The 25,471-nt window shown below is 39.0% G+C and overlaps 1 protein-coding gene and 1 pseudogene across 2 annotated transcripts in view; both read left to right on the forward strand.

Moving 5' to 3' along the window:
- LOC143885561 (putative LRR receptor-like serine/threonine-protein kinase At1g14390) overlaps window positions 1-22,157 on the forward strand; it is an 84,554-nt pseudogene extending 62,397 nt beyond the window's left edge. The window contains exons 3-7 of the transcript XR_013253481.1: window positions 20,306-20,549; window positions 20,638-20,846; window positions 21,002-21,051; window positions 21,254-21,365; window positions 21,760-22,157. The product of XR_013253481.1 is annotated as a putative LRR receptor-like serine/threonine-protein kinase At1g14390 (transcript). The remainder of the gene's footprint in view (window positions 1-20,305; window positions 20,550-20,637; window positions 20,847-21,001; window positions 21,052-21,253; window positions 21,366-21,759) is intronic.
- Window positions 4,450-18,018, forward strand: LOC143885586 (uncharacterized). The gene is made up of 4 exons (XM_077389798.1): window positions 4,450-4,851; window positions 5,337-5,793; window positions 6,154-6,209; window positions 17,753-18,018. The coding sequence occupies exons 1-4, from the start codon at window positions 4,450-4,452 to the stop codon at window positions 17,792-17,794; spliced, it is 957 nt and encodes a 318-aa protein (XP_077245913.1). The 3' UTR covers window positions 17,795-18,018.
- Window positions 22,158-25,471: the final 3,314 nt, after the last annotated feature.

Genomic DNA, 25,471 nt, shown 5'->3' on the forward strand with positions numbered 1-25,471 from the left:
AGAGAAAACAACTACACTCACAAATGGTTAAACTAAAACAATCTTATGATAAATGAGACAACACAAGGGTTACCACTTCATTTGGTTTTCTACTCTCCCTGGGTCATTATTGTGCAGGGGATGAATTATGTTTCAAGCAAGTGCATAACTACTTAAACCCAAACGAGAATCTAAGCATGTATGAGACAATTCTTTCACCTACTATCACACATCAACCAACTATTTCCCCAAAAATAATCGAACCTGAATACCTTTTCTTATGCTACAAAACTATCCTCTATCAGCTACAGATCAGATTTTCTTTTAACATTTATGTCTTTTAAAACATCATCTCATAATTCTTCATGAAACCTGCTCAGCTATTATTTTCACAACTATGTATCGGAGATACCTTAGCTACTTAAAGGCCTCAGTGCAAAAGGTATAAGATAGAAGAATAATGGAATGAGACTCTAATTCGGAATGCAAATCAAGTCTATAAATTTATAAATGTCAACACAAAAAGGACAACATTTATAAAAAAAATTCCAAACCAACTTCTTCTCAACGTCCAAAAGATAATCCTCTATTCTAGGTTTAATACTCTGTAAATAAAACATCCTATGGATTAAATGATCCATGTTTAAACTTACTTTCCCTACAAATCAAGTCTATCTCCTCTTAGATCTGAGAATTATTCTACAGACTCCGAAACTCTATCGGAAAAAATGGAGATTAGCCGGAATCTATGGAGCTCACCGGAGTTAGGGTTTGCATTTTCAAAATCAGCAAGATCTAGGTTTCTAAGATATCAATTTATGGTTTCGATGAAGGTAGGACTGAAGAGGATGTGCTAATCTCTTGAACGGACGGAGCCTTGCCTGATTTTAACCGGATATTGCTGGAGAAGAAAATGATTAAGGGTTTGATATCCTAGATCTACTTTCTCCCTCTTGTTTTCCCACTCTCTGTCTCTCTAGAAATTAAGGAAAAAAAAAAACCTAGATCCCCTCACAAATGAGGCTTAAACTCCTATTTATTGGGAAATGAGGTACTGATATTGGCACTACTTTTGATAAGGCGCGCGGTTTGAGTTGAAAAGATGATGGGCGCACGACTCCATCGTGTCTTTTCTGCCCCAGGCCGCGACCTTTCCAGGATAAATTCGTCCTCCTTTTAGGATACATTCACCCCCCTTGTAAACTTGCACCACGACACTGTCTTAGCTCGTTCTCTAGGCAAACGTGCTCGGATCTTGGCGAAACTTTACCGGGACCTTGGTGGGACCCTAACCTAGCTTAGGATAAAATTTGGGACCCTAATGGACTGATTTGATAGGGTTTTGATTCAAACTAACATGATTAGGGTTCGGTCAAAATGGGGTGTCTACACATATACTCCATATGACCATCTCAATCACTCATTACTAGGTCTCAATCACTCCAGTCTGTGAGACCCTCGAGGGAAGAATGGCACCCTTCGATCTCCACATCCTTACATTCAGAGTGAGTTTGGTTGCAGAAAAGCAGGGGAGGCTTAGGGATTTTGCTTGGCATCTGGGTGTATATAGCGCTATCCACTTCTCTCTATTGTTTTGTTGCATAACAGGTGGACCCACAAAACGGTCCATCCGCACGCGCGGCGTGATCTATAGGCCACTAGGGGCGCACTTCGCATCATCGCTACGAGCGACTGGAGCGCTTAAAATTTACCAGATTTGATATGAGTCGTCTAATCAAGATCAGTTGATAGGTTGGGCCATGGTTTTAGTCATATGGGTGGTCGATCTTTTGGTTCAACACGCTCCAACGGCTAGTGCTGGAGCGGGTGCTATCCAAAGCGTCAGATCGTGGTGTAACGGCTAGTGGGTGATAAGGTGTGATGAGGACTGTTGGATTATGTCCCGTCGTGTCCCAACGATCAAAAGCCAAAGGGTGCAATCCGCACCGTGGATCATTGATCTAGCAGTTAGAGGGGAGGACGAAGGTTTTACACAAACCAATAATCACTCCAAGATTGCTCTGGACTATAGAATCATGGATTGGCACGATCTAACGGCAAAATTTCAACATGCTTTTAAAAGATGCTCTTGTAGGGGGGGGGGGGGGGGCAAATCAAACAGAAAGGTTGCCAAGTACTTTATTAAAAGAGTAGATAACAGCCTTTGAAATAGAATACAAAAATTACACTTGTGGGACTTGAGTTTGAGTAAATCCATAGCCAAAATTACTCTCTTGGAAGTTTATCAACTTTGTTCTTTGCTTTCTTTTCACAAATCCATTCTAGTGTACTGTTTTCTGCAGAAACAGTAACCGGTGTGTCAAATACTTGTTTATCCAAAGGTGATTTAGAGTTTGTTTTCACTTAGTACAAAGCGTCAACAAACATTAGATATAGATAACACCAGGCTTCATTGTATGTTGGGGGCAAATTTGTGATACCCCTTGCACACTGACTAGTGGGGGCGAATATTATCTTCAGGAAAGCGACAACGCGCTTTGAAGCATCTCTTTCTTTTCTATTTCCCACCATCATCACCGACATATTTTCTCCAACAATAACTACTCAATAGGGAGGAGACAAACATTTGATTTACCTAGAATTTACCTCCTAGAATAGTGATAAGTAGTGCTTGGTTGCCAACCTTGTAGAGTAGTGGGAGGGGTGTCATTACTAGTATAAAAAAGAAAGAGAGAGCAAGAGAGAAAGAGAAAAGGCATTATTCCATCGTCGATTCCTTTGTTTCCTTCTTCACGCTCTTTTCTTCATCTAATTTGTCCACTTTTTCATCGTCTTCTTTCTCTTCTTTCTCCTATTCTTCCACCTTTTTCGAGTTGCAGAGATGGTCGTCGGTGGTAGTGGAGATTAAAAAACAGGAACAATTAAAAAAGAACGAGGCATTATAGTCTTTCTCACATTACACGAAATCGAATAAAACACCATTGACGTGTCATTTCAGAAAAGAAAACAGAATTTTCGACGAACTTTCCTATTATAGAAAAGGTTCTTTTTTTGACATACAACCCTATTTCAATTAAAAATAATCATTTTTATTTTAGGCACTCCCCAAATATCTTTTGTTTTCTTCCATTTTCTTTTATAGCAGGACAAAAAATGGACTCCTATCCTACTTCTAAAAAAATAACAGTAGGCTCTCCTCTCAAGAGGATCTTTCATTTCTCTCTTCCCCTCAAAATCCTAGAAGGGGGTGGGGTGGGGATATTTCCCTCTATTGGTGCAACTCTCTCTCTCTCTCTCTCTCTCTCCCCTCGCCTCCTATTGCTCAAAAGGTTACAGGAGAACTCTCTTAAAAAAAGTCATTTCTTTCTCTGCACACACTTTACTATAATGTAGACTTTCTACAATAGCTTGTTTTTTTCACCATACAAGCCATTAGTACACAAATACAAACTAGAATTTATACTTTTTTCCCAAGCATTTTATTTAATCTTGATCTTATATATTGGGGAGATGCGCGCATCAAATCTTTGGCATTCATATTGATTTTCACACAGGGCTTCTACGGAATACCAACTTCTCAATCCTTCCATGACAGATCCACCATCAATGATTGGACCCACGAATCGCAAGCATCGTGAAAGATTTAATCCTCTTCTTTTATTATTCTATTGTTTATTTATTAGATCAATACATAAACAGATTGCGCATAAGCTATTCTTAAATTTTATTTATTTAAATAATTTTTTTCTTTTGGTTATTGTCTTATGTATTTTATAGTAACCGATCATATGCATACTTTATCATTTATAAATTTCCAGATCAAATTTGATTTGACATAGATTTCTTTGAAGCTATTATTTTATTTAATTATAATCTTTGCTTGCAATACATCATTTTGTTGATAAAATTACATATCTAAATCTTTCTATACAAATTTTAGGTTAAAACTTTTACATATTCACTTCGACATGTTGAACTAGTCATGACTCATTAGAAATCCAACTTCACAGTTATATTTAAATTCGAAATTTTGATGTCCTCTCTTCCTACTACATTCAAAATTTCAAACCTTTTATTTATTTTTAATCTTGTTTTCTTTGGTGTATGAAATCAAGGGATAAATAAATACATTAAAAAAAGATCTTCTACAGAGCATGTATAATTGAACTCTGTGTAAAGAAAAGATGGTAGAGAGATGGTGTGTCTAGTAGCAAAATATGAGAGAAATGACTTGTTTCTAAGAGAATTATATGATGAAAGGTCTTGTGAATACGTACTCAGCATCCCATCCTTCATATTTGATCCTACAGCAGCTCACTTTTTGATGGGCTGCTGTTGGATCAAATCTCAAGGATGGTACCTTTATCGTACTGCCTTTTTGTGTTCCTACGGCCTTTCAGCATATAATTTCCTTCTAAAAGGGGAGGGAGAAAGATATTTTGGTACAGGCAGATTTTAGCTATAATATAAAATTTTATTTCTTTCTATATTTATGTATTTCAAATTTAGATGTTTACAACATCCTCTGTAGAAGAAGATGAAGAGATTAATTTCATACTTGCGCAGAGATTAATTTCAAATTTAGATGTAAGCAAAAGTGTGAGTGTTCTTGATCTTTCTGGCAAGGAGAAAACTGCTGAACCACCCAGACGCCTCTCAATTCCTCCCAAGTCTTCTGTTAGCCCACTACCAAGACCGGTTAGCAGCATTATTAGAACAAAGGAATCAACTAGCAGCCAGGGAAATTGTAATACACCTGCCTCTGATGCGTCAAAGTCGACAAACAGGCAGAAATTCAGTGTTCTCTCATCTGTCTCTTATTGGATATCACAGATTAAGATATCTGAATCTGCTGCTAAGCATTCAATTTCCCCTGGGTTTTTCAAGCTTGCCTTAGAGTCTGGATGTGAGGTATCTAGGCCCGTATATTCTTGAATTTCACAATGACACACTGCTTGTATTCTATGTCACGAATATCTCCAATATTTTCAAATTATCACGTTTTTATTGCGACATTTTGATAAAAGGACAATTCCGAAATAATCCCTAGATTTGAAAAATATAGCCATGTTTTCATTTTTATCATAAAATATAGCCATAATATCATTATCATAAAATATAGCCATAATATCATGATACTATCCTGACATTTTTACGATATTTTTATATTATATATTTTTCTTAAATTTTATATATTTATATATTTTTAAATAACCTTATTTTTATTGTTTTTTCCTGATATAAACCTGGAAAAAATAAAAGAAATTTAATATATTCCGAGATTTTCCCTTGCCTAGAAATTCCCGAGAACGATATTTGTGACATTGGCCTGTATTGATGTCTTTTCTTTTCCACATAATTCTAATTTGCTAATGCGTTGTGGCTTGAATTCACAGCCTTTTCAGCGATTGCATGATGAGCTGAAATCATATGTACTTCGACATAACCTTCTAGAACTTGGAGAACCCGCAAAGGAATTGCTGAGAAGCTACAATATTTCAGAAGATTTAGAGCAGGTACAGGTCTCTGAGACATGTTCTCTGGTCCCTGAGTCATCTGATGAAGATGGTCATTTGACTTCTACTGCAAGAGCTGGCAATTTGAAACCCAAATCATTGAACTCCGAAAATATTAGAGCTTCTGTCGTTGGAGAAGTGATTAAGAAAGAGGGTGTTCAGAAAAGGACTGCAGTCAAGAACAGGGCATCAGTTAACAAAAGCTCTTCAAATTTGACCTCTGTTATTGATAATAGGAATAATTTGCAAAAGAAATCTCAGAGGCCAACTACGCAGGATACCAACAGAGAGAAGGGGAAGGTCAAGAATTCAGAGACTAAGTTTGCTAGTGAAAAAGGTAAGAAAAAAACATCTCGATCTTTTTTTCTTTTTTTTTGAGGAATGTTCAGGTGTATGGTGAGCTTTCTTGCCTCATGACCATTTTTCTTGTGGGATAACTGCAAGGCATTCATTTTTGGTTGTTGTGGCAGTTGACCTCATGGTTACTACTCAATGCTTTGTGGATAAACCCATGCTGAATGTATAATGTCAACCTTTGTCATGGCCTACAAATGGAAATTATTAATTTTAGGGGAAATTCTTAATGAACCAACCATTTTGATAGGGTCAAAAATGGGAGTAGGTAAAAGGGGTCCAAGTGTCAATAGCAGTGCTTTTCAGTTGTTCTTGCTCATCTTATCCTTTTGTTATGTTACAGATTCAGGCAATCCTATGCCCAACGAAGAAACACAGCAAGATGACAAGGAAAACTTGGTATGATATTTTCTTCAATAAAATGAATTTCAATTGACTGTTTTGCTGGAAGGATGGGGCTGCCGTTACCTCTAGTCTCACCATTATTGGATGATCCTGACCTGGATAAAAGGATAAAAGACATGATTTTAACATAAAATGAGGAAATAATGTCAATAATTAAGCTGAACACTCGATCACCTCGGGACTGGAGGCAATGTTCTAGACTAGCTAGGCACACCAGATTGATGAGGATGAACACCATTGGGTGTGCAATTTTTTACAGTTGGAAACCTGTATTACCAAAAATAATATGGGCACATCTATTCGTATCACTATTCATTTCTACATTGGTACCTTTTCTGAATTTGAAAGGTCTTTTCTTAACTTTTCTTTTTTTTTGAAATGGCAAGATGAATTCATTAAAAAGGAAGGGGACCGAGGTGGGCCTCAACCAAAATTACAAGAAAATAAAACAACAATAACAAGAAAGACAAATCTCAGGGAGGAAGGAAGTCAAACCACTCCAACTCCAACCCCCTAACCCCACTTCTAGCCAAGGAGTCCGCCTCCCCATTAGCAGATCGCCGAACATAATTGAAAACAATAGATGAGCCCGCAATTAAATCATCTATTTCATCAAAAATAGAAGAAAATCTCCAAGGAGGCGACACCAACCCCTTCAACCATTTAATCACATTCAAAGAATCTCCCTCCACAATAGTGATATCCATGCTATCTCTCTCAAGCCTTTTTATGCCATGATAAACCGCCCTCACCTCGGCCTCCGAGGCATCACAAACTCCAAGAGGGCCGGCAAAAGCCCAAATAACTTCACCACAAGCATCCCGACACAACCCACCAACACCAGCCGGGCCTGGGTTCCCAATACTCGACCCATCAAAGTTAATTTTGAACATTTCAATAGGCGGAGCCTCCCATCTCTGAACAATCGGATGCCGGATCTTCCTACTAAAGCAAACAATCCTCCAACCCTCCCATAAGTCAAAGGCCGATACAAAACGGAAAGCCGGTAAACTTCTCGCCCATGAAATAGTGAGCGTAATAATTTTCATATATATCCAATACGGAGATTTTGCAACCCCTTCAAAGACACGGGAGTTTCTTTCTTTCCATATCACCCACCATGTTGCAAGAAGACACAAATTCCACAATAATTTGCCCTTCTTCTTCCATGGCACAAAAGTCCAAAGAAGAATCAACTCTGGAATAGAAAATGTAAAAATCCAACATATGCCAAATCTCAGAAATATCAAACTCCATACCTGACGCGTGAAGGAGCAATGCATGAAGAGATGATCCACAGATTCACCATCTTTCAAGCAGAGGGGGCAATGGTCAACAAGCATCATACCGCGTTTCCGGAGGAAGTTAATCGTTTGAATCCGATCACGACATACCGCCCATCCGAAGAAACCAACTCTAGGCGGGCAATGAAATTTCCATACCTCGGCTGAAATGGAGGATACACTGCAAGGCAACAAGCTGAAATAGAAAGATTTGACAGAGAAAAAACCAGACGATTCCGCAGTCCATACTCTTTTATTCATACCGCTTCTCTTAATGTAGCAACCATCTAAAAGCTTAAGAAATTGGGCAACCGACTCTAGCTCCCGATCAAAGAAGTTCCTTCTAAACCTAGGGGACCAAACTAATCTACCCCCATCTCGAGCAAAGCATTCAGAAACAAAACTCTCTTTCTCAACGGCTACACGATATAAATTTGGGAATAAACTCATAAGAGGCTCATCAGCACACCACACATCCCTCCAAAATTTTATTCGATCCCCCGAATACACTCTAAATCTAACCCTCAAAAGAAAAGCAAATGACATTTTCAAAATGTCACGCCACACAGTCAAACCTTGTTTCTTGAAATGGTTTTTAGATTCCCACTTTCCCGGCTTGCACCCATATTTACTCCCAATTACCCTAACCCACAACTGAGAATTTTCCTCCCCGAACCTCCATAACCATTTTCCTAACAAGGCATGATTAAATTCTTTCACTCTCCTAATACCCAAACCACCATTCTTAACAGGTAAGCACACACTCTTCCAACTGACCAAAGAAATACCCTGTTTCCTTTCATTGCCTCCCCATAAAAATCTACGTTGGATTTGTTCAATACGCGATACAACACTGACCGGGCATTTAAACAAAGACAAAAAATAAATGGGAATATTGGCCAACACCGCCTTAACCAACACAAGCCTTCCCCCTCTAGAAACAAGATTTCTTTTCCATGATTCCAACCTCCTTTCAATTCTCTCTACAACAGGATCCCACAAAGATTTTTTTGGTCTCCCCACCCCCAATGGGAGTCCCAGGTATGAGGAAGGCAATTGATCAAGCTGACAACCCAGAGTCTTAGCCAATTCAAGCGCCTCATTCTGCGGGATGTTTAGGGTATATAATCGAGATTTATGAAAGTTGGATCTCTGCCCCGTAATCAACTCATAACATCTAAGGGAAGATTTTAAATTCATCGCTTGGATCATATTGGGTTCACAAAACAGGAGCGTATCATCAGCAAATTGAAGATGAGATACTTCTACCTGCTGGCTTCCAATCTTAAAACCATTGAATAAGCCCAACCCACTCCCTTTATTCATCAATCTGCTAAGAGTCTCCGCCACGATGACAAAAAGAAAAGGGGATAAGGGGTCACCCTGCCTAAGTCCTCGAGATGACTTAAAAAATCCTTTAGGGGACCCATTAATCAGAATGGAAAACCAAGCCGAAGAGACACAACCCCTCATCCATTCTCTCCATTTACTTCCAAACCCCATTCTTCCAAGCAAGTAATCTAAGCAATCCCATTCCACCCTATCATAAGCCTTCTCCATATCCAATTTGCACATAAAACCTCCCATGCCATTTCTAAGATAAAAGTCAATGGCCTCATTCGCAACTAATGAGCAGTCAAGAATCTGCCTATTAGCCACAAAAGCACTTTGGCAATCTGAGATAATGGATGGAAGCACCCTCTTTAACTTATCCGCTAGAACCTTTGCCAAAACTTTGTATAAACATCCCACTAAGCTTATTGGACGGTACTCCGAAATTTTAGAGGCACCAGGAACCTTAGGGATAAGGGCAATGAAAGTAGCCCCAGTGCCTTTATCCAATGCCAACCCATGATAGAACTCCTCAAAAATTTTTAGGATATCCCCTTTTACATAAGACCAACAGGATTGGAAGAAAGCTAAACAAAAACCATCAGGACCAGGGACCTTATCCTTACTAATAGAGAAAACACCTTTTTCAACCTCCTCTTCTTCAAAGGGTCTCTCTAAAGCAACCCTCTGAGCCATACTCAGCCCACTAAACTCCAGATCTTCTGGAAGAGGTCTCAAGATACCCTCAGACGCGTACATGGACGAATAAAAATCCAAGATCACTCTAGTAACCTCATCCTTCCCTGACACTCTGATTCCATTGTCAACCAAAGACTCGATCCTATTTCTCCGTCTTCTGGCACTGGCCACAGCATGAAAATAAGCCGTATTTTTGTCCCCCTCCTTTAACCATCTCACTCTCGACTTCTGCCTCCACGATATCTTCTCATGAAGCAGCAGACCTTTATGCTCTTCTTTAACCCTACCCAATTCCTCCCTCGAAATTACGGACCCTAATCCAGATTCTTCCAACACATTTAAATCACCAATTCTATTTTCTAGCCAAACTTTTCTACTCGAATCAGCTTGACCTCTTTCAGCTACCCATTCCTTTAACTTTTTCTTTACAAACCTAAGCTTCTGCCCAATAACCACATCCGCAGGACCCTCACACTTATGCGCTACCCACCAAACACCTAATCTTTCCTCCATGAGGGGAATTTGAAGCCACGAAATCTCAAACCTAAAAGGGGAGGTCCCCAAGACTCCATTCTAGGATCCAAGAGAAGAGGACAATGATCAGATACCGAGTGAACGAGAGCCTTTTGGAGAACCTCAGGAGCCAAATTCATTCAACCAGGACAAATAATAAATCGATCAATCCTACTAAGACTTTCACCTCTGCTCCAAGTAAACCTAGCGCCAGATAATGGAAGGTCAATAATATTATGCTTTGAAATGAAAGTTGCAAAAGCAGCCATGTTTTGATTTGCTCTCCGACATCCTAACCTTTCACAAACAAACCTAATTTCATTAAAATCACCCCCTATACACCAAGGATAGGACCACCTATCCCTAACTCCGTTTAGCTCTTCCCAAAACAACCTCTTATCCGCCCAAAGAGAAGGACCATACACCCCAGAAAACAAGCACACAGCCGCATCTTCCACCCTACGAAGGACAATAGATATTGAAAACCTACCCTTCCATTCCTCGGACCTAACCCAAGTAGATTCGTCCCAAGCTATGAAAATGCCTCCCGAAGCACCAATAGCTTCAACAAAAGAGAAACCCCAATTTGAACCAACACCCAGACTTTTTACCATACTCCTATCAATAACCTCCAATTTGGTTTCTTGAATACAGATAAGATCCGATTTTGACTGTTTAACTAACCCTTTAACTTGAGCCCTCTTTGCTAGAGATCCCAAACCATTAACATTCTAAGATAGTATCTTCATAAGGAAACTAATTTAACTGATTTCCTCCCCTTCCTCGCACTCTTTTTCCTTCCAGAAAGACAAATGCTTGACTCTTCCTCAACTGAAATCCCACCATAATTCACCTCGGATTTCAATCTAGCCAACTCCCTGAATTTTCTCTTTGATGATTCATCAGAATAACTCACCGAATTACCAGACACCATAGTATCCCTCATCTCTGAAGTTCTAATCATGTCTCTAAACTCGGGCATAGGACCAGGGTAAATCAAGCCAAGCTTGAGACTAACATTAACCGTATGATTCACCGACTCCTCTACAGCTTCCAACCCAGAACTCCCCCCCTCCAAACTCATGGTCCCCTGCTCCAAGATAGGATCCACGGAATCAGAGAAACCAGAATCAATATCATCCACAGACATTCGCCTTATATCATATGCTACATCATGGACTGGCGATGTATGGACATAAGAGTATGTACCAGGACCATTGGTCCTTTTACAGCCAAGAGAACTAATAGCAGCTTTATTGCACAGGGATGTATCCTGCATTTCAACACCAGAATAAAAACAATCATTACCCATAACATAATTAGAAGAGTTCATACCTTCAATGGGCCGGACGTAGAGGCTGCCAACCCCCAACTCCAGATGCGGTAAAATGCGAAAAACCATTAATGGGTATTCCCCCACTGCAAAAGATGATAAATTGTGTTTCAAACCCCCCGTGGACATTACTCCCCAACGAGCAGAAATAGAAGCCATATATCTATTCAACCCTCCAAAAGAATCAATGGAATCCATACAGAAACCAAAATTTCCAAAGCATATTTTGGCCAAATTAGCAAAAGCATAACCCTCTTTAGGGTATCCATCAACCACCTCCAAACAGAAAGAATCACACACACTATAGGAAAACTCAGTCGAATTAGAACGATAAAGGATGCGAAAGAACGTCTGATTATCCTTCAAACTACCGCGGCCACACGGACCAATAACCACAACTCCTTCCTTAGGGGCCAACCTAATGACGTCATCTATCATCGCGTCTTCGGCTTCATCATTCCCCTCCTCTGCATTATCAAAGTCGAAATGGGGAGCCACTTCCGACAACCTCAATCTGTAGAGATGATTCTCCGTGCTGCAACCTCTAGTCAAAGAGCCAACAACTCGGCTCTCCTCCAAAGGTGAGATCAAGGAGAAAGAAGGACTTACCATATTTCCACCATCCCCTTCCTTTAGGATACAACTATAATCCGATTCTGGAGATAAGAGATTATCATTTGAGGAAAAGGAAGGGGATTTTATTAAGGTCCACTCGTTTAAACACCCACCAAAAACCTCACATATGGATCGGGGCCCAAGACCAGCTACACTATCAATGTGGGCCAAGGCCCTATAGCCATTGCCTGTCATAGGAGACTTGGGAGTCAAGGCTCCAGAATAACTGTTTTCCTCGCTACTATAGGTTCTTGGGGAAAGCACTGCCAAAATATCGTTGTAGCAATTAATACAGGCAGATGGGTTCACAACTTCTGATGCTGTATTATTTACACCACACAAGCTGCGCCACCTGTACTCCACAGGCGAAACCTCATTATGAAGTTCAAATATTTCACCAACTGGATTAGAGCTATCATGCGCCACATTCAACTCGCTTAAACAGGGCACTCTATCATGCGCCACCTCCCTCGCCTCTACCATACCCGGAATAGGAAAAACCTCTCCCTCCTCCGCCCCTGCTTGAAATAAATTACCAGGCCAAACCTGTACAGTAGGCCGATGAACATCATGGGAAGAAATAGTATCCTCCAAATCTCCTCCCTCAAAGCCACCCATATGCTCCTCCACCATCAAAAGACCAGGGTCCTCTTGCAAAAGATCCTCAGCAGGAGGCTGGCTCCTAGATCCAAGGTCGCTACCAGATTCATTTGATGCTTCAGAATCACGATCCGAATTGAGTTCTCCTTCTTCCACAACCTGTTGAACATGCACCCATCTAACAGTCCCATCCATTGAAACCTGGATGGATAACTCCTTCCCCACTATCCCTTCAGAAGATATCTGAAACCTAGCTTTGGAGTACCCGCTACCAGCTAGGCATGATGAATCAAGCTTTACAACTCTCCCAATTTTTTCCCCAATTCTCCTAAAGTTTTCTTCGCACCACGCCTCAGGCGGAACTCCTTCAACACTCCACCAGTTACAATTCCCCTCTTTTGGAAATTTCTTAGTCCACAGAAGAAGTTCTAAGAATGGCGAATCCATATCACCTTTCCATGAAGCCATAAGGTGTGATCGGTCAAAACCTAGTGCGGGCGTAAGCAGTACCTCAAGCTCGCCAATTCTATATACCACCACCTCACAAGTATAGCTATTTTTACGAATAAGCCAACTGTCCAGAGCCTTCAGATTACCAGACCAACCCGGTTTAATCTTCCCCCAGATACCAAGATCCGCATTGCTTATAGATTGCAGAGGAACCACCTCCAAATTGAACACCGCTCCATCAGAGACAGCTGGGTTAATCTTCCCAGATAACACACCCACCGGATTTTCCACCACACTATTAGGAGCAACTATACATTCTCTTGCCTGGTAAGGGAAATTGAAGTCTAGGTTAGACCAAGGTTTGTGACAATCCCAGCAAACCACTCTTTTCTTAAAGTTCTTAAACCTACACCGACAACATCTCCAGTCACCCAAACCCCTCTCTATACGCCTCCGCTTCACCCTATCAATTCTCCTAGCCCTCTTTCCCCTTGAGATAAGCCACCCAGAATCATTCTCCAAATTCCTAGCATCAGGAACTTCTTCAGAGAACCCAACAGGCTTGCCACAATAACCACCTAAAGGAATCAGATTAGCTCTAGAGGCAAAACCCAAAGCATTACCAAGAAGTGAGTTTTCATCCAAGATTCTTCTACCCAAGACCCCACCACCACCAAGCGGAACCCGTTTAGCACCCGTAACCACCCGTGGAGGCACCATTGTTATATAACCTTGTCCCTCTTTTCTACATCCTAACACCATTCAAACCCTTATAACCCAAATCCTGCAACAAATTTCAGCCAAACTCACAGATATTGCCCAAATCTAACCCTCTTTTCCCTTGTCCATGCCTCATCACAGATCCAAGTAGCCATAAAAAATGCCCAAATCTCTGTAACAAAACCACCCTAAATCAGATCCAAAACCTCATGCCCTTCGTTCCTTCAAGCTAAAAAACCCACCTTTTACACACCCTAACACAAACCCCGAAATTCTTGGTGGAGCTTTAGGGCTAAGATCAATCGGTCTCAAAATCCCATCGTATTGTTGGATAACATGGGCTTCCTGCGATCCAGTGTTCTACTTATGTGAGGGTTCATCTAATTACAGTACCGGGAGTCAGTACCGGCAGACAATCTTGTTTCTCCTCCTCCGGAACAAACGAGTGATACAACCCAATAGCAACAAGATGCCGAAAAAACCCACAAGCAGAGGATCGTTGGGGAGGACACAACCCACGATGGAGAGAAGAGTGCTTGGGCGAGATTTCTCAGAATACAAGATCCAAATCGAGCCGTTCGAGCCCTCGATCCAAATCCTGAGAGAGAACTGAATACCATTTCCTATTCGGCAATTCCTGAGATGGAGGCTCCCTTTTCTCAGCTGATCGAAGAAGCGTCGCAAAAGCCAGATCTCAGATCCCCTTTTCTTCTCCCATTCGGAAAAAGCCAGGCTCACACAGCCAGATCTCGGATCCCCTTTTCTTCTCGCATCAGCCAGATCTTAGATCCCCTTTTCTTGAAGAAAGAAATTACACTACCAAAGGGCACATCATATATCCTTTGGAGGAGTTGAGGAGGGAGAGAGACAGGCGAGGAAGATTCAGGGATGCAGAGCTCATTCAAAACCCTCTTTCATCAGTGGAGTGGAGAGGAGAGGCCGGCGGCGACGAGGGACGGCGGCGAAGGTGGAGAGAAACTTTTCTTTAACTTTTCTCTGCCATATCTGAATTGAAAAGGTCTATTAACTTCTTTCTACCATATCTGAAGAATTGAAAAGGTCTTTTCTTAACTTCTTCCTGTTACTGAATTTACATTGGCACCATATCTGGATTGTTCATTTGAAAACTCTATTGCGATGTGTCATATTCAAATGCTAGAAAATGAGAAATTAACTACGGGTTCATATTCAACGTGGACAAAAATCTTCTGACTAGATTGTTCATCTAATGAGGGTTTCAGGCTACTGCAAATTCATGGTTCGCCTTGCTAGATTATATCTTATGTGTCTAGTAGTTGGTTACATTGATTGAGTTGTGGTACATATATTGCTTCAAGGGATTTGCTAGCGACTACCCCGGATGGTATTTCACGGCTGGCTAGTAGTTTGTTACATTAATTGGGTTGTGGTACATATATTGCTTCAAGGGATTTGCTAGCGACTACCCCGGATGGTATTTCACGGCTGGCTAGTAGTTTGTTACATTAATTGGGTTGTGGTACATATATTGCTTCAAGGGATTTGCTAGCGACTATCCCGGATGGCATTTGACGGATGGCTGTTGCATGTGAGAGAAGCCACACAGGCCCACTTTTCATCAGATTTTGTTTTATTAATTTTATTCATTGCGGTGGCTACTTTTAAATGCAACAGCTAGCCATGAAATACCTTTCTGCGATGGTCCCTAGCAATCCCCATGTTTCAATATATGGTGTTACCTGTTACCTTGATAGAAAAGGTTTGTCTCTAGTGGTCTTTCTGTGGTTGACTTTGTTCAACTTGTTCAGCAGCAAATATTGTTCCCAGGGTTGAACCTCTTGCTCAATTGGGAGGTCTTCCAATCTTACAAACCTTTAGTCTTCATTATTTCAGATCTCTCATATCAATATATGGTGTTCCCTGTTATCTTGATAGAACAGGTTTCATCAGAGCTGTTTTGGTCATTTTGAGGGATTTGGTTCAATCTATTAAGCAGCAATGATGGTTTGTGGTATTGAGCTTAGAAGCACGAAGCGGGAGCGGGGGCGGGGAAGCGTGGGATCTAGAAGAGTCTAAGTTTGGGAGCGCCATGGGAGCGTACATGTAATATTTTATTTATATATCTTTCAAAATTCAAGTACATCAAAAAATAATAGTTTCAAACCATTTTCATATGTATCTTTCAAAATTTAAGTACATAAAATAGCAGTAATTTCTAACTATCTTCACCATCTTCATTTACGTACACTTGTCCCTCACGCCTTCTGAAAATGTACAAGCCTTTGTGCTTACTCCAATGAATTACTTTGAAGAGTTGGAGAAGTTCGATGCAAGGAAGTTAGTAGTGAGACTTATGGAGTAATAGAAGCATGTGAGAGCGTCATGAGAGCAGTTCCTGTCACTTTGGGGTCGCGCTCCCTGGAAGCTCCTTCTTAAGGAGCGCCGAATCGAGGTTCCGAGGTGGGAGCGGCACCCCGAGGGAAGATTCTTGCTTCTAAGGTATTGAGCCTGTTCAATTAGAAGGTCCACATATCTTACAACTTTTTATTGTTTTAGTCCTCTCGTATCAACAATTTATTTTGTTCAATTTTAATCTGAGGAAAGGTATCTGGTGTTACAACCATAGTTTCAAAATGCCTCAGCATCATTGTCGACTCGGTTGTGTCAACTCCCTTTTACGCTGGACGAGTTCCTGTCCGAATCCGCATTTTCACCCTTCAAAGTAAATACGTTCTCCTTTGACTCCATAATTATAACTTTTTCATACGAGTACTCGATCGTGGCATTCCAAGTGACTAGGATTTCATTTGGCTTGTTTTCGAAACAGAGATTAAAACTTCTTTTAATGATTTTGTTGTTTTTGCCTCTAATCCAAACAATTAATTCAAGTATTCAACTACACTTGATTTGTATTCGTTATTGTGATGATCCAGGGATCTAAAGTGACCTTAGAATATGATTTTAGTCAAGATCTGTACTGTTGATTGTTCTGACTCGAAGCTCAATATTCCCCTCGTAGCCAATTTTAATTATTTAATTGAATTCCTTTACCAATCAAAAGCTGATTGTTGGTTGACTTCTTAGTAGTATTCCATTTGTGGTTCTTGAAATACCTCTAATCCGATACATGTTTTTAACTCAGCTATTGAGGGGCTGTAATCCTGTTCGTTTGAAGGTTTCCTCTTTCCTTCAATATCGACGCCTGCTAATTTCTGACATTCCCTCAACCTAAACATGAAAGGATGTTTTTGGGGGTCTAGCCCAACTGTGATGTTACTCACAAGAGGAAGGAATTAGAAACACCCTTAACTGAAAATTAAACAAAGAAATGGCAACACTGGATACTCCCTTAATCTTATTTATCAGTTTCACACCCCTTATATCCCTTGAGAGGAGCACGATTATCAAAATAAGAAATTGTTGATTACATCTCCTATTGTTATTATTATCAGTTGTTACATGGTAATTATGCAGTTAATGAATGTGCAAAATGTTATTTCATGATCCAAGGCAATCAGGTGTTATGCCCCAATACAGTTTGGCCATGCCCAAAAATCTTTTTCATCGCTATGTTTATTGAGATTTTTTTTTACTTCTAAATTGGTCTCTGGCCTTTTTAAGTACACAAAAATCTTTTTCGTCGCTAAGAACATGTGATGTATATGCTATTCTCGTTTTATTTTCTTTCTGTTTGAAGTACACAAATCAGAAGGTTAGTACTGTATGATCATTTGATGTGAGGCACTTTTGGGTCATGGCCCAACGATAGCAGCCTTCAACAGGTAAAATGGTTTAGATTATGAATTAGTTCCTCACACTTGTACACTTGCCTGCTAACATGTTTTGCCCCAAAAATACCCACCAATTTGTCATCTAAATGCTCTGTTCATGTTTTGCAAATTTCTTTATCATAGTATTAGTATTTGCAAGTAAACATGTGCATTTTGCCTTGAGAGTTAGATTATTTTCAATTAGTGTTATTCTCGTTTTATTTTTTACCTTTTTTAATGCAGGGAGCTTCACAGCTTGAAGAGATCAGCTTGACAGTAGAATAGTAGACAGTCAAAACTAAACATATATTAAAATCCTACAAATGTATTCATGTGCTTTTGTGTGCTTGTTTGAAGGTTTTAAGCAAAAGACAAAGAACAAGTGTTTGTGTTGTAGTGGTGAACAGTGATAATTGCTGTGTGTCTAGCATTGTTTTATTCTTGTGGTGATTGCCAGCACTACATTGATATAATTTAATTTTTTGTTTTGTATACATTTGAAACATAAATTATGGGTTTTTTGTTATAAAGGTTGCATGGTTTCTATGAGTGACTTTTTTTTTCTGATTAGGAGATCCATCTGCATTTATTTTGATTTTGTCACTTCTCTTTAATAGATTTTTGGTAAATTTTGAACTGTACCAGCTATTCACAAAAATATAAAATAAATAGTGAAGTGCCATTATCAAAATTTAACGTGTAGATATCAAGTCCCTCTAGTTACGGCTCTCAGTTTTGAATCAATGCATTGAGAATCATACAGTCCAAATTGCATGAGGGAGGATGGAAGAGAATGCTGGATATTTGGAGGTGGTAGACAAAGGACATGGGGACAAAACTTAAAAACAGGTGAATGAAACAAATAAGACAAGCAAAATCAATCAAACAAAGAGAGTTGAAATACGACAGGCATATAAAAATGTATGGTGGCTCCAACTATATATCTTCAAGAAGTAGCATTGTAGTGCATCTTCATTTTATTTTCAACATCTTTTTTTTTTTTTTTTACAAAATCCCCTTTGAACATTGTGGTATGTTTGCTCTCATATGAGGAATCAATTCGACCCCGTGTCCTTTTTCAATTAACAAAATATCTACAATAAGGTCTTCTTAGTTGCTGTAAAGCGAAAATAGGAGTGGACGTATCAAAGCAGAAGAGTGTAAATATCATATGCATTTGTTTGCTTTGACTGCAGGGATTAACTTTAAGTAAACTTTACATTTATCAAGAAATAAAATAAAAAAGGTTCACTTTTCGAGGGTGTATATTTGGGCAAGCCACCTAGCATGGCTTTTGATCAAAGCAAAATGGTTCCTTCCAAACGACAATGGTGTTTGGCGTACCGTTTGAAATAACGTTTAAAACGCCGTTTTGCAAAACGGCTTGTTGGTTCAAAACGGCGTTTTCATGTTTGGTTGGCCAGATCAAAACGGCTTTTTAGACGGCAAACAGAGGTATTGTGTGTTTGGTTGCAAATGCCCCAAAATGGAGTTTTAGTGGTAAAATGACCAAAAAGGACATTGTTTGGTTGGTCTCAATGTAACTCAGTTACTCTCTCATTAGGCCCAATATTAAACGGTCATTAGGATCTCATTCAAACACTATTAAAATTAAACATCATTGCCAAAAAAAATAAAAATGGCTATACCGTTGGGGTTCTTCTCCTTCTTCTTAGCGGCCGGATTTGACGGACGAGTGGAGACGCTGAGGCAGTGAGGCGTGTGAGCATTTGCAACTTTGCAAAGTAGATGAAGAAAGTAAGAAATTAGGGTTTTTTTTAATTCTTTTGTTTTTAAAAAATCAAAATTAAGAGATCATATAATGATATCAACAGCCCCTCGTTTTAAATTAAACATTAACAATTTAACAAATTTGTGTCCTCAAGAATGATATTAACACCCCCACTTTTTTGGTATTTGACGTAACGCATAAAATCACACGCATATACATAAAAATGGGTTTTGGTGAGGGCAAACACTTAAAAACCCACAGCTCAAAAACTCCGTTCAAAACGGCGTTCTGCAAACTGACCTCCTCCCCTCCGTTTGCAAAACGCCATTTTGAGGGTTCAAAACGGTGTTTCAAACGGTGGTTGTGCACCCAAACACTCCCAAACGGCGTTCTGCAAACTGATCCACCCGATGCAATCAACTCGCTGGTTAAATCATTGACTGCCTGATTCAACCGACTTTTGCTTTGGGTTGACTTCTTGAGCAATGATAAGATTTTAAGCACTACCATATCTCTCTCTAAATGGTGTCTTTCAATCACTAGTTATATTTTTAACCTAATTCATAAAACATACCAAGTGATTTTTCTACCTACGTAAGACAAATTTGGGAGCTGTAGCTCATGAACTAAAGTAACTCAAGAGGACAGTAAATTACAGTTTTCTTGTAATGTCTATGTCATTAGAGTTTCAGACATGGGCATCTCTTAGGAGGATTTCAGATGCCATACATGTACTCACGAATTAAAATAAATGAAAAAGACAAAAGATTTGGACTTCTATTTAATGTCCCAGAAATAGGGATAACATTCCCATTTTCATATGTTGTAGTAACCTTTCCTTATTATGGTGTATCTTACTGGACCAACATAGGATATTTGAAAAACTGGAAGTTATTGGTTTTTTGACTTTGGGTGATGATCCATGATCATATCTCCATGAATTTGATAGAATTTTGTAAATTAATATGATTAAAACATCATCTCTACTAGACACAGACTGCTTCACTTTCAATGTTGACATCTGAATCAATTTCACATCATCTTGGCTTCTTTTGCAATTTTAGCTGTACAAAGGATGGCTCAGTGACGGATCAGTGGTCGTGGTGAGGTGTCTGAAACTAAAGCAAAGGCATGCTCTTAAAATCTTAAAACAGCAAATGGAAGTAATTTCAAAGCCCAGACATCGCCATTTGGTCAGCATTCTTGGACACTGCTTTGTCCCTTATGAGGAATCCCCTAATGCCACTGATACCATCTTTCTTGTCTTGGAATACATTTCAAATGGGACACTGAGGAGTCATCTTACTGGTAAGGGGAATAACCATTATCCTATGGCTTTTCAGCCATTAATATCTGAAATATCATAAGATTTCAATTCTTATAATTTATTTGGCAGAACGGCGAAAGCAAGAGATGCTAAAATGGCCACAAAGATTAGCTGCTGCTACGGGAATTGTGTGAGGAATCCAATTCTTGCATACAAGAATTGTGCCTGGTGTTTTAAGAAATAATTTTAATATAAAGAATATTTTGTTGGATGAAAATCTCACAACCAAAATTAGTGATTATAAGCTTCCAAGACCATTTATCAATAAGATCACTAAGGTCAGCTCCACTTAGAGTGAATAGTTCAGTTTTTATTTTTTCGTTAATATGAAGTATCCACATTTACTTAATACACCCCTAATTTTATTTACTTTTTTTTTTTGTTTGAACCAAAAGGTCTCAATATCAGCTAATTTTCATCTTTAATAATGTAGGTCGGTTCTGAAAGCCCTTTCAATGGAGCAGAACTTGGGGATCTTGACAGGTAAACAACCACCTTTTTTGATATAATGCTTATAGCTGGAGTGTGTCTTATATAAAACCCAAATCAAAATTAAGTGTAGTTTGATCATCGTCGACCTAAAAAGCATTTATATTTCTTACATGTGGGAGTGTATATAGTGATGACCACCAAGCATGTTACGGTGAATTCAGTATGAATTGGTTTTTACTTTCTTTATCTGCAGTACTGGACATGGTGATAAAGAAGATGTTTATCAGCTGGGAGTTATTCTACTAGAAATTATTACAGGAAATCCCATCGCATCTCAGACAGAATTGGATGTCTTGAAACTTAAGGTAAACAACCCATTCCTCCATTTTACTATTAATGCATTTAGAGAGAGAAATTGAAATGTTTTTTTTTTAAGTATTTCTAAGCTATTAATCAGCTATTTCTAAAACATATTTCTAGTTTTTCAAAAACATGGAAATCTCTTCAGAAAATATCCAAGTGTTTCGATTATTCAAAAAAAAAAAAAAAAAAACTCCTTTAATAACTGGAGAAAGAAGGTTTTAGTAGTATGTTAACGAAATGAATTCCTTGTATTAGGAAATTTTGAACCCATGATTTCGAGTTGTGACACACCATTAGACATCAAGATTGAATCATGAATAGATTTTTAGTTCATAATAGTATGTTGAAATTTTAGTAATTTTTTTAAAGTTTATGTATGTTTTTTGTGGTTCACAGCTAGAGAGAGGTCTAGCAGAAGGCCCGAAAAAACTGAGGGGGGAAACTGATCCTTCCATTAGAGGTACTTTTGCCTATGAGTCCTTAAAAACTGCAGTTGAGATCACCATAAACTGTCTATCTGAAGATATTGGTCAGCGTCCATCGATAGAAGATGTTCTCTGGAACTTGCAGTACTCAGCTCAAGTTCAAGATGGATGGGCGACCAGCGAGAACCTCAGTACACATTCATAGAGATTAATGTATCCTTCATTTTGTATTTATTTTTATCACTTGGTGGTATTTCAAAAATTCGGATCATGGTACTTGTTTGTATATTTCTACCCATCCTATTCTCCTATGGTTCTTTCTATTTTTTATGACAGTGATTGATAATGAAGGGAGGATATGTTAAATGAGCAGGGGGAATAAGATGTCTTATAAAACGAGAAAATCCCGAAATAATCCTGAGATTTTAAGAAATATCACGATATTTTCATTTTTATAATTCACTGTGAAAATAACATGATAATTTAATGATATTTTTTATTTTATACTTTTTTCTTAAATTATACATTTTTATTTAGCCTACTGATGATATTTGTTAGAAAATTAATCAACCTTAAGCGGAAATAGATCGTTACGTCTGCTACGATTATCAAATTGAAGGTGCAGATGATGCACATTATCTGAACGTTGAATACTCTCCTTGAAGAACTTAGTTTTGATGTGGCCTTTAGATCTATCCAAAGCCTTATGCTTAAATCAATGTGAATCCCATGTAGGGCAACCACGAAACAGGGGGGTGGAAATTGGTTGGCTATTAAAATTTTAAGCTCTTTAAACTTTGATCTTTAGTCCTAATCCTTTTGCTTATTAATCTTTAGTTCAGTGGTTAGCCAAGTAGAATGAAAATATAAACACGATAAGCATAACTAAGAGAAGAAAAGAAGATAAGGGAAAGAGAAATGTACACCAATAATTTATAGTGGTTCAGCCTTGAAACCATGGCATACTCCACTCTTCTCAAGTTTTGCTCCTTGAGGAAATCTACTATTGCTATTCTCCCTAGTAGGCCGTATGTGAGCCCATATAAGCTTGAAGATTCAAGGGGTTTAATATTGGTGCCCTTCCACCTTTACAATGAAAATGAATGAAGAAGAGAAAGATCTTGCTTTGCCTCATTTTAGGGGCTGATTGCACGATGAAGAATGAAGAAGAAATCTCTCACAATATAATACAAGTTGAGCATAATCCAATCTCTCAAAGGTTTTAGCCAAATCAAGACACAAGAGATGGAGAGAGTGGTTTTAAATCCAAAATAAAACACAATATCTTGTGATATTCATCTCATGATCAAGGGGTCAAAGACATAAACACATATTATTAAGATATAATGCATGATTGGTGTGCCTTTAAAATGTTGGATATTTTTAAAATATTTTATTTTTTAAAATAGAAAAATGAGATTTTTCAATGAGAAATTTGAAAGAGACATTTCTCTGTGTGAAATGATGTTTCCAGCTAGAAGACACTTTAGCTTGTGAAAAAAGTATTGTTTTAAAATGAAAGGGTGCTTTTCATATGACGTGGTGCCTTCATATCCTTTTTATTTTCTATTAACAAAAAAAAAGGCTTGCAGTCTCAATTTTAAGATAACTTTCTCCCCTTTAACTCTGCTCTTTTCCTATATGTAAGGGCATACTTGTCCGGAATTCAGGGTGTAGACCTTGTTCTTGGCGTATGCATTATTTTTGTAGGGAATTTAACCGGGTAGAACCCGCCCCTAAATGCCCATTCCCTTATAACCCATCCCCATCCATCTTACTTAACTGATGTGGGACTATTTTGCTTTTGCGTGGAACCCCAACAATCTCCCCCTCCACGCGGAAGCAAGGTGGACAATCTTGCCCCTCCACGTGGTGGCAACGTGGGAACCACAAGATACTACACCGGGGTTTCTGAGATCTTCCCCGAGGGACATTCCCGCCCTCGGAAGCAAACCATCTGTAGAGAATTTAACCTAGTAGAACTCGCCCCTAAAAGCTAGCTGTTAGAAGGAGGGTGCCCATTCCCTTATAATCCATCCCCATCCATCTTACTTAACCGATGTGGGACTATTTTGCTTTTGCGTGGAACCCCAACAATTTTCTTGGGACTTATTTCTGTGTAGCCACCTTCATAAGTAGAGAAAAAGAAACTGTAAGAGAAAGCTTCGTTGTGCCTTGCCTATCTCTCTCTCTCTCCTATTATGATTCTTTGTTCTAAAGAGTCACTTTGTTCATCCACTGTTACAATTTGTCACAACATGAAATGTGCGATTTACATCAACCTAAGTTGACACCCACTATGTCCTAGTGGGGCATGCCCCATTGTCACACAATGAGGTGTGCCCAAATGAAACATATTGACAATACAATTACTCTACTCTACCGCGAATTGAGTATTGGTTTGGTGGCATATTTCTTACTCGGTTTTCTTCCATTTTTTTTCCTTCCTTTTGTTTCCTTTAAAAATCAAACAAAGTTTGGAAATGCCATCTTTTTTAGGAAAAGATAAATGAAAATGGGTGAAAATATTAGAAAAGAATGGAAAAAGTATCATTTCCCGTATATACTCCAAAAGATTACCAACAATTTCAATGAAAGGTCTCTTAATCTCCATTTCTATGCCGCGTTATACACTTCAGACGACCATCTGACTCACACTACCTACCAAGTTTCCCACCTTACATTCGTGGTGGTGGTCCCACTAATTAGCAATTGTGTATTCCACATTCTCTTTTTGAAGGGAAATGATATCTAGCCCCTTTTTCTTCACTGGCCACCCCTGTTGAAAATAGCAGTCATAAATATACTAGAGGGGTGGCCCGAGGAAGAAAAGGGGGCGACTATATCACTTCCCCATATAAGGACACGAAAGGTCATTTCCAATCCACCATTTTCATCCCCATCCGACATGAGGCAATGTTGCAGGCATGGGATCAAAAGGAAACTACAAAAGTGGGGAAAATCTCTCATATATACAACACCATCGTCTCAATCACTCATCATATCATCATGGGCCCACCTTGATCTACAACCATGCATAAAACACACAGCTAATCATCGTAACCATCAGATCAAGATCCTAGAAATTAATGATCAAGAAAAGAACATAAGAAATAATGATGAAAAAGTACAGATGCAAAAATAGTTAAGATTATTGGTCCAACGGTAAGGCTGCTCCAATAGTGGTCATGGCTTCGAGTCATGGAAACAGCCTCTCTGCAAAGCAGGCGTAAGCCTGCATACATCTAGCCCTACACATACCCCGCAATAGCGGCACCTCGTGCATTGGGCCGCCTTTTTAGAGATAGTTAAGATTCTGTGAGTGTATTGATCTGTTACATGGTCCAAATTAAATGATATGGGTGGGACCTACATATTCTGATACATGTAGGTAAAGAACACTTCATTTAGGAAAGTACGAGGCAAATGTAAGTAAATGAAATAAAACTTCAGCAAACCCTGCTCAATCGAAAATAAATACACATGCGAAAGATGCCCATCATTAAAACCCTGTTTGGATTGCAATAAAATTATTTCCGAATGATAATATTTTCTTCAATTTTTTTCTTTTCTATGACCCTGTTTGGTTAATTTAGAGGGATACTATCAGAAATTGAGGGCCCCAAAGTAAAAATTGAATAGGGTTGGTTTGTGTAAAAAACATATGGAATTTTTTGAAATAT

This window comes from Tasmannia lanceolata, unplaced genomic scaffold (assembly GCF_043159265.1).
Source record: "Tasmannia lanceolata isolate RefF3 unplaced genomic scaffold, GAP_Taslan_0.1 ptg000008l, whole genome shotgun sequence".
Classification (NCBI taxonomy): Eukaryota; Viridiplantae; Streptophyta; class Magnoliopsida; order Canellales; family Winteraceae; genus Tasmannia; species Tasmannia lanceolata.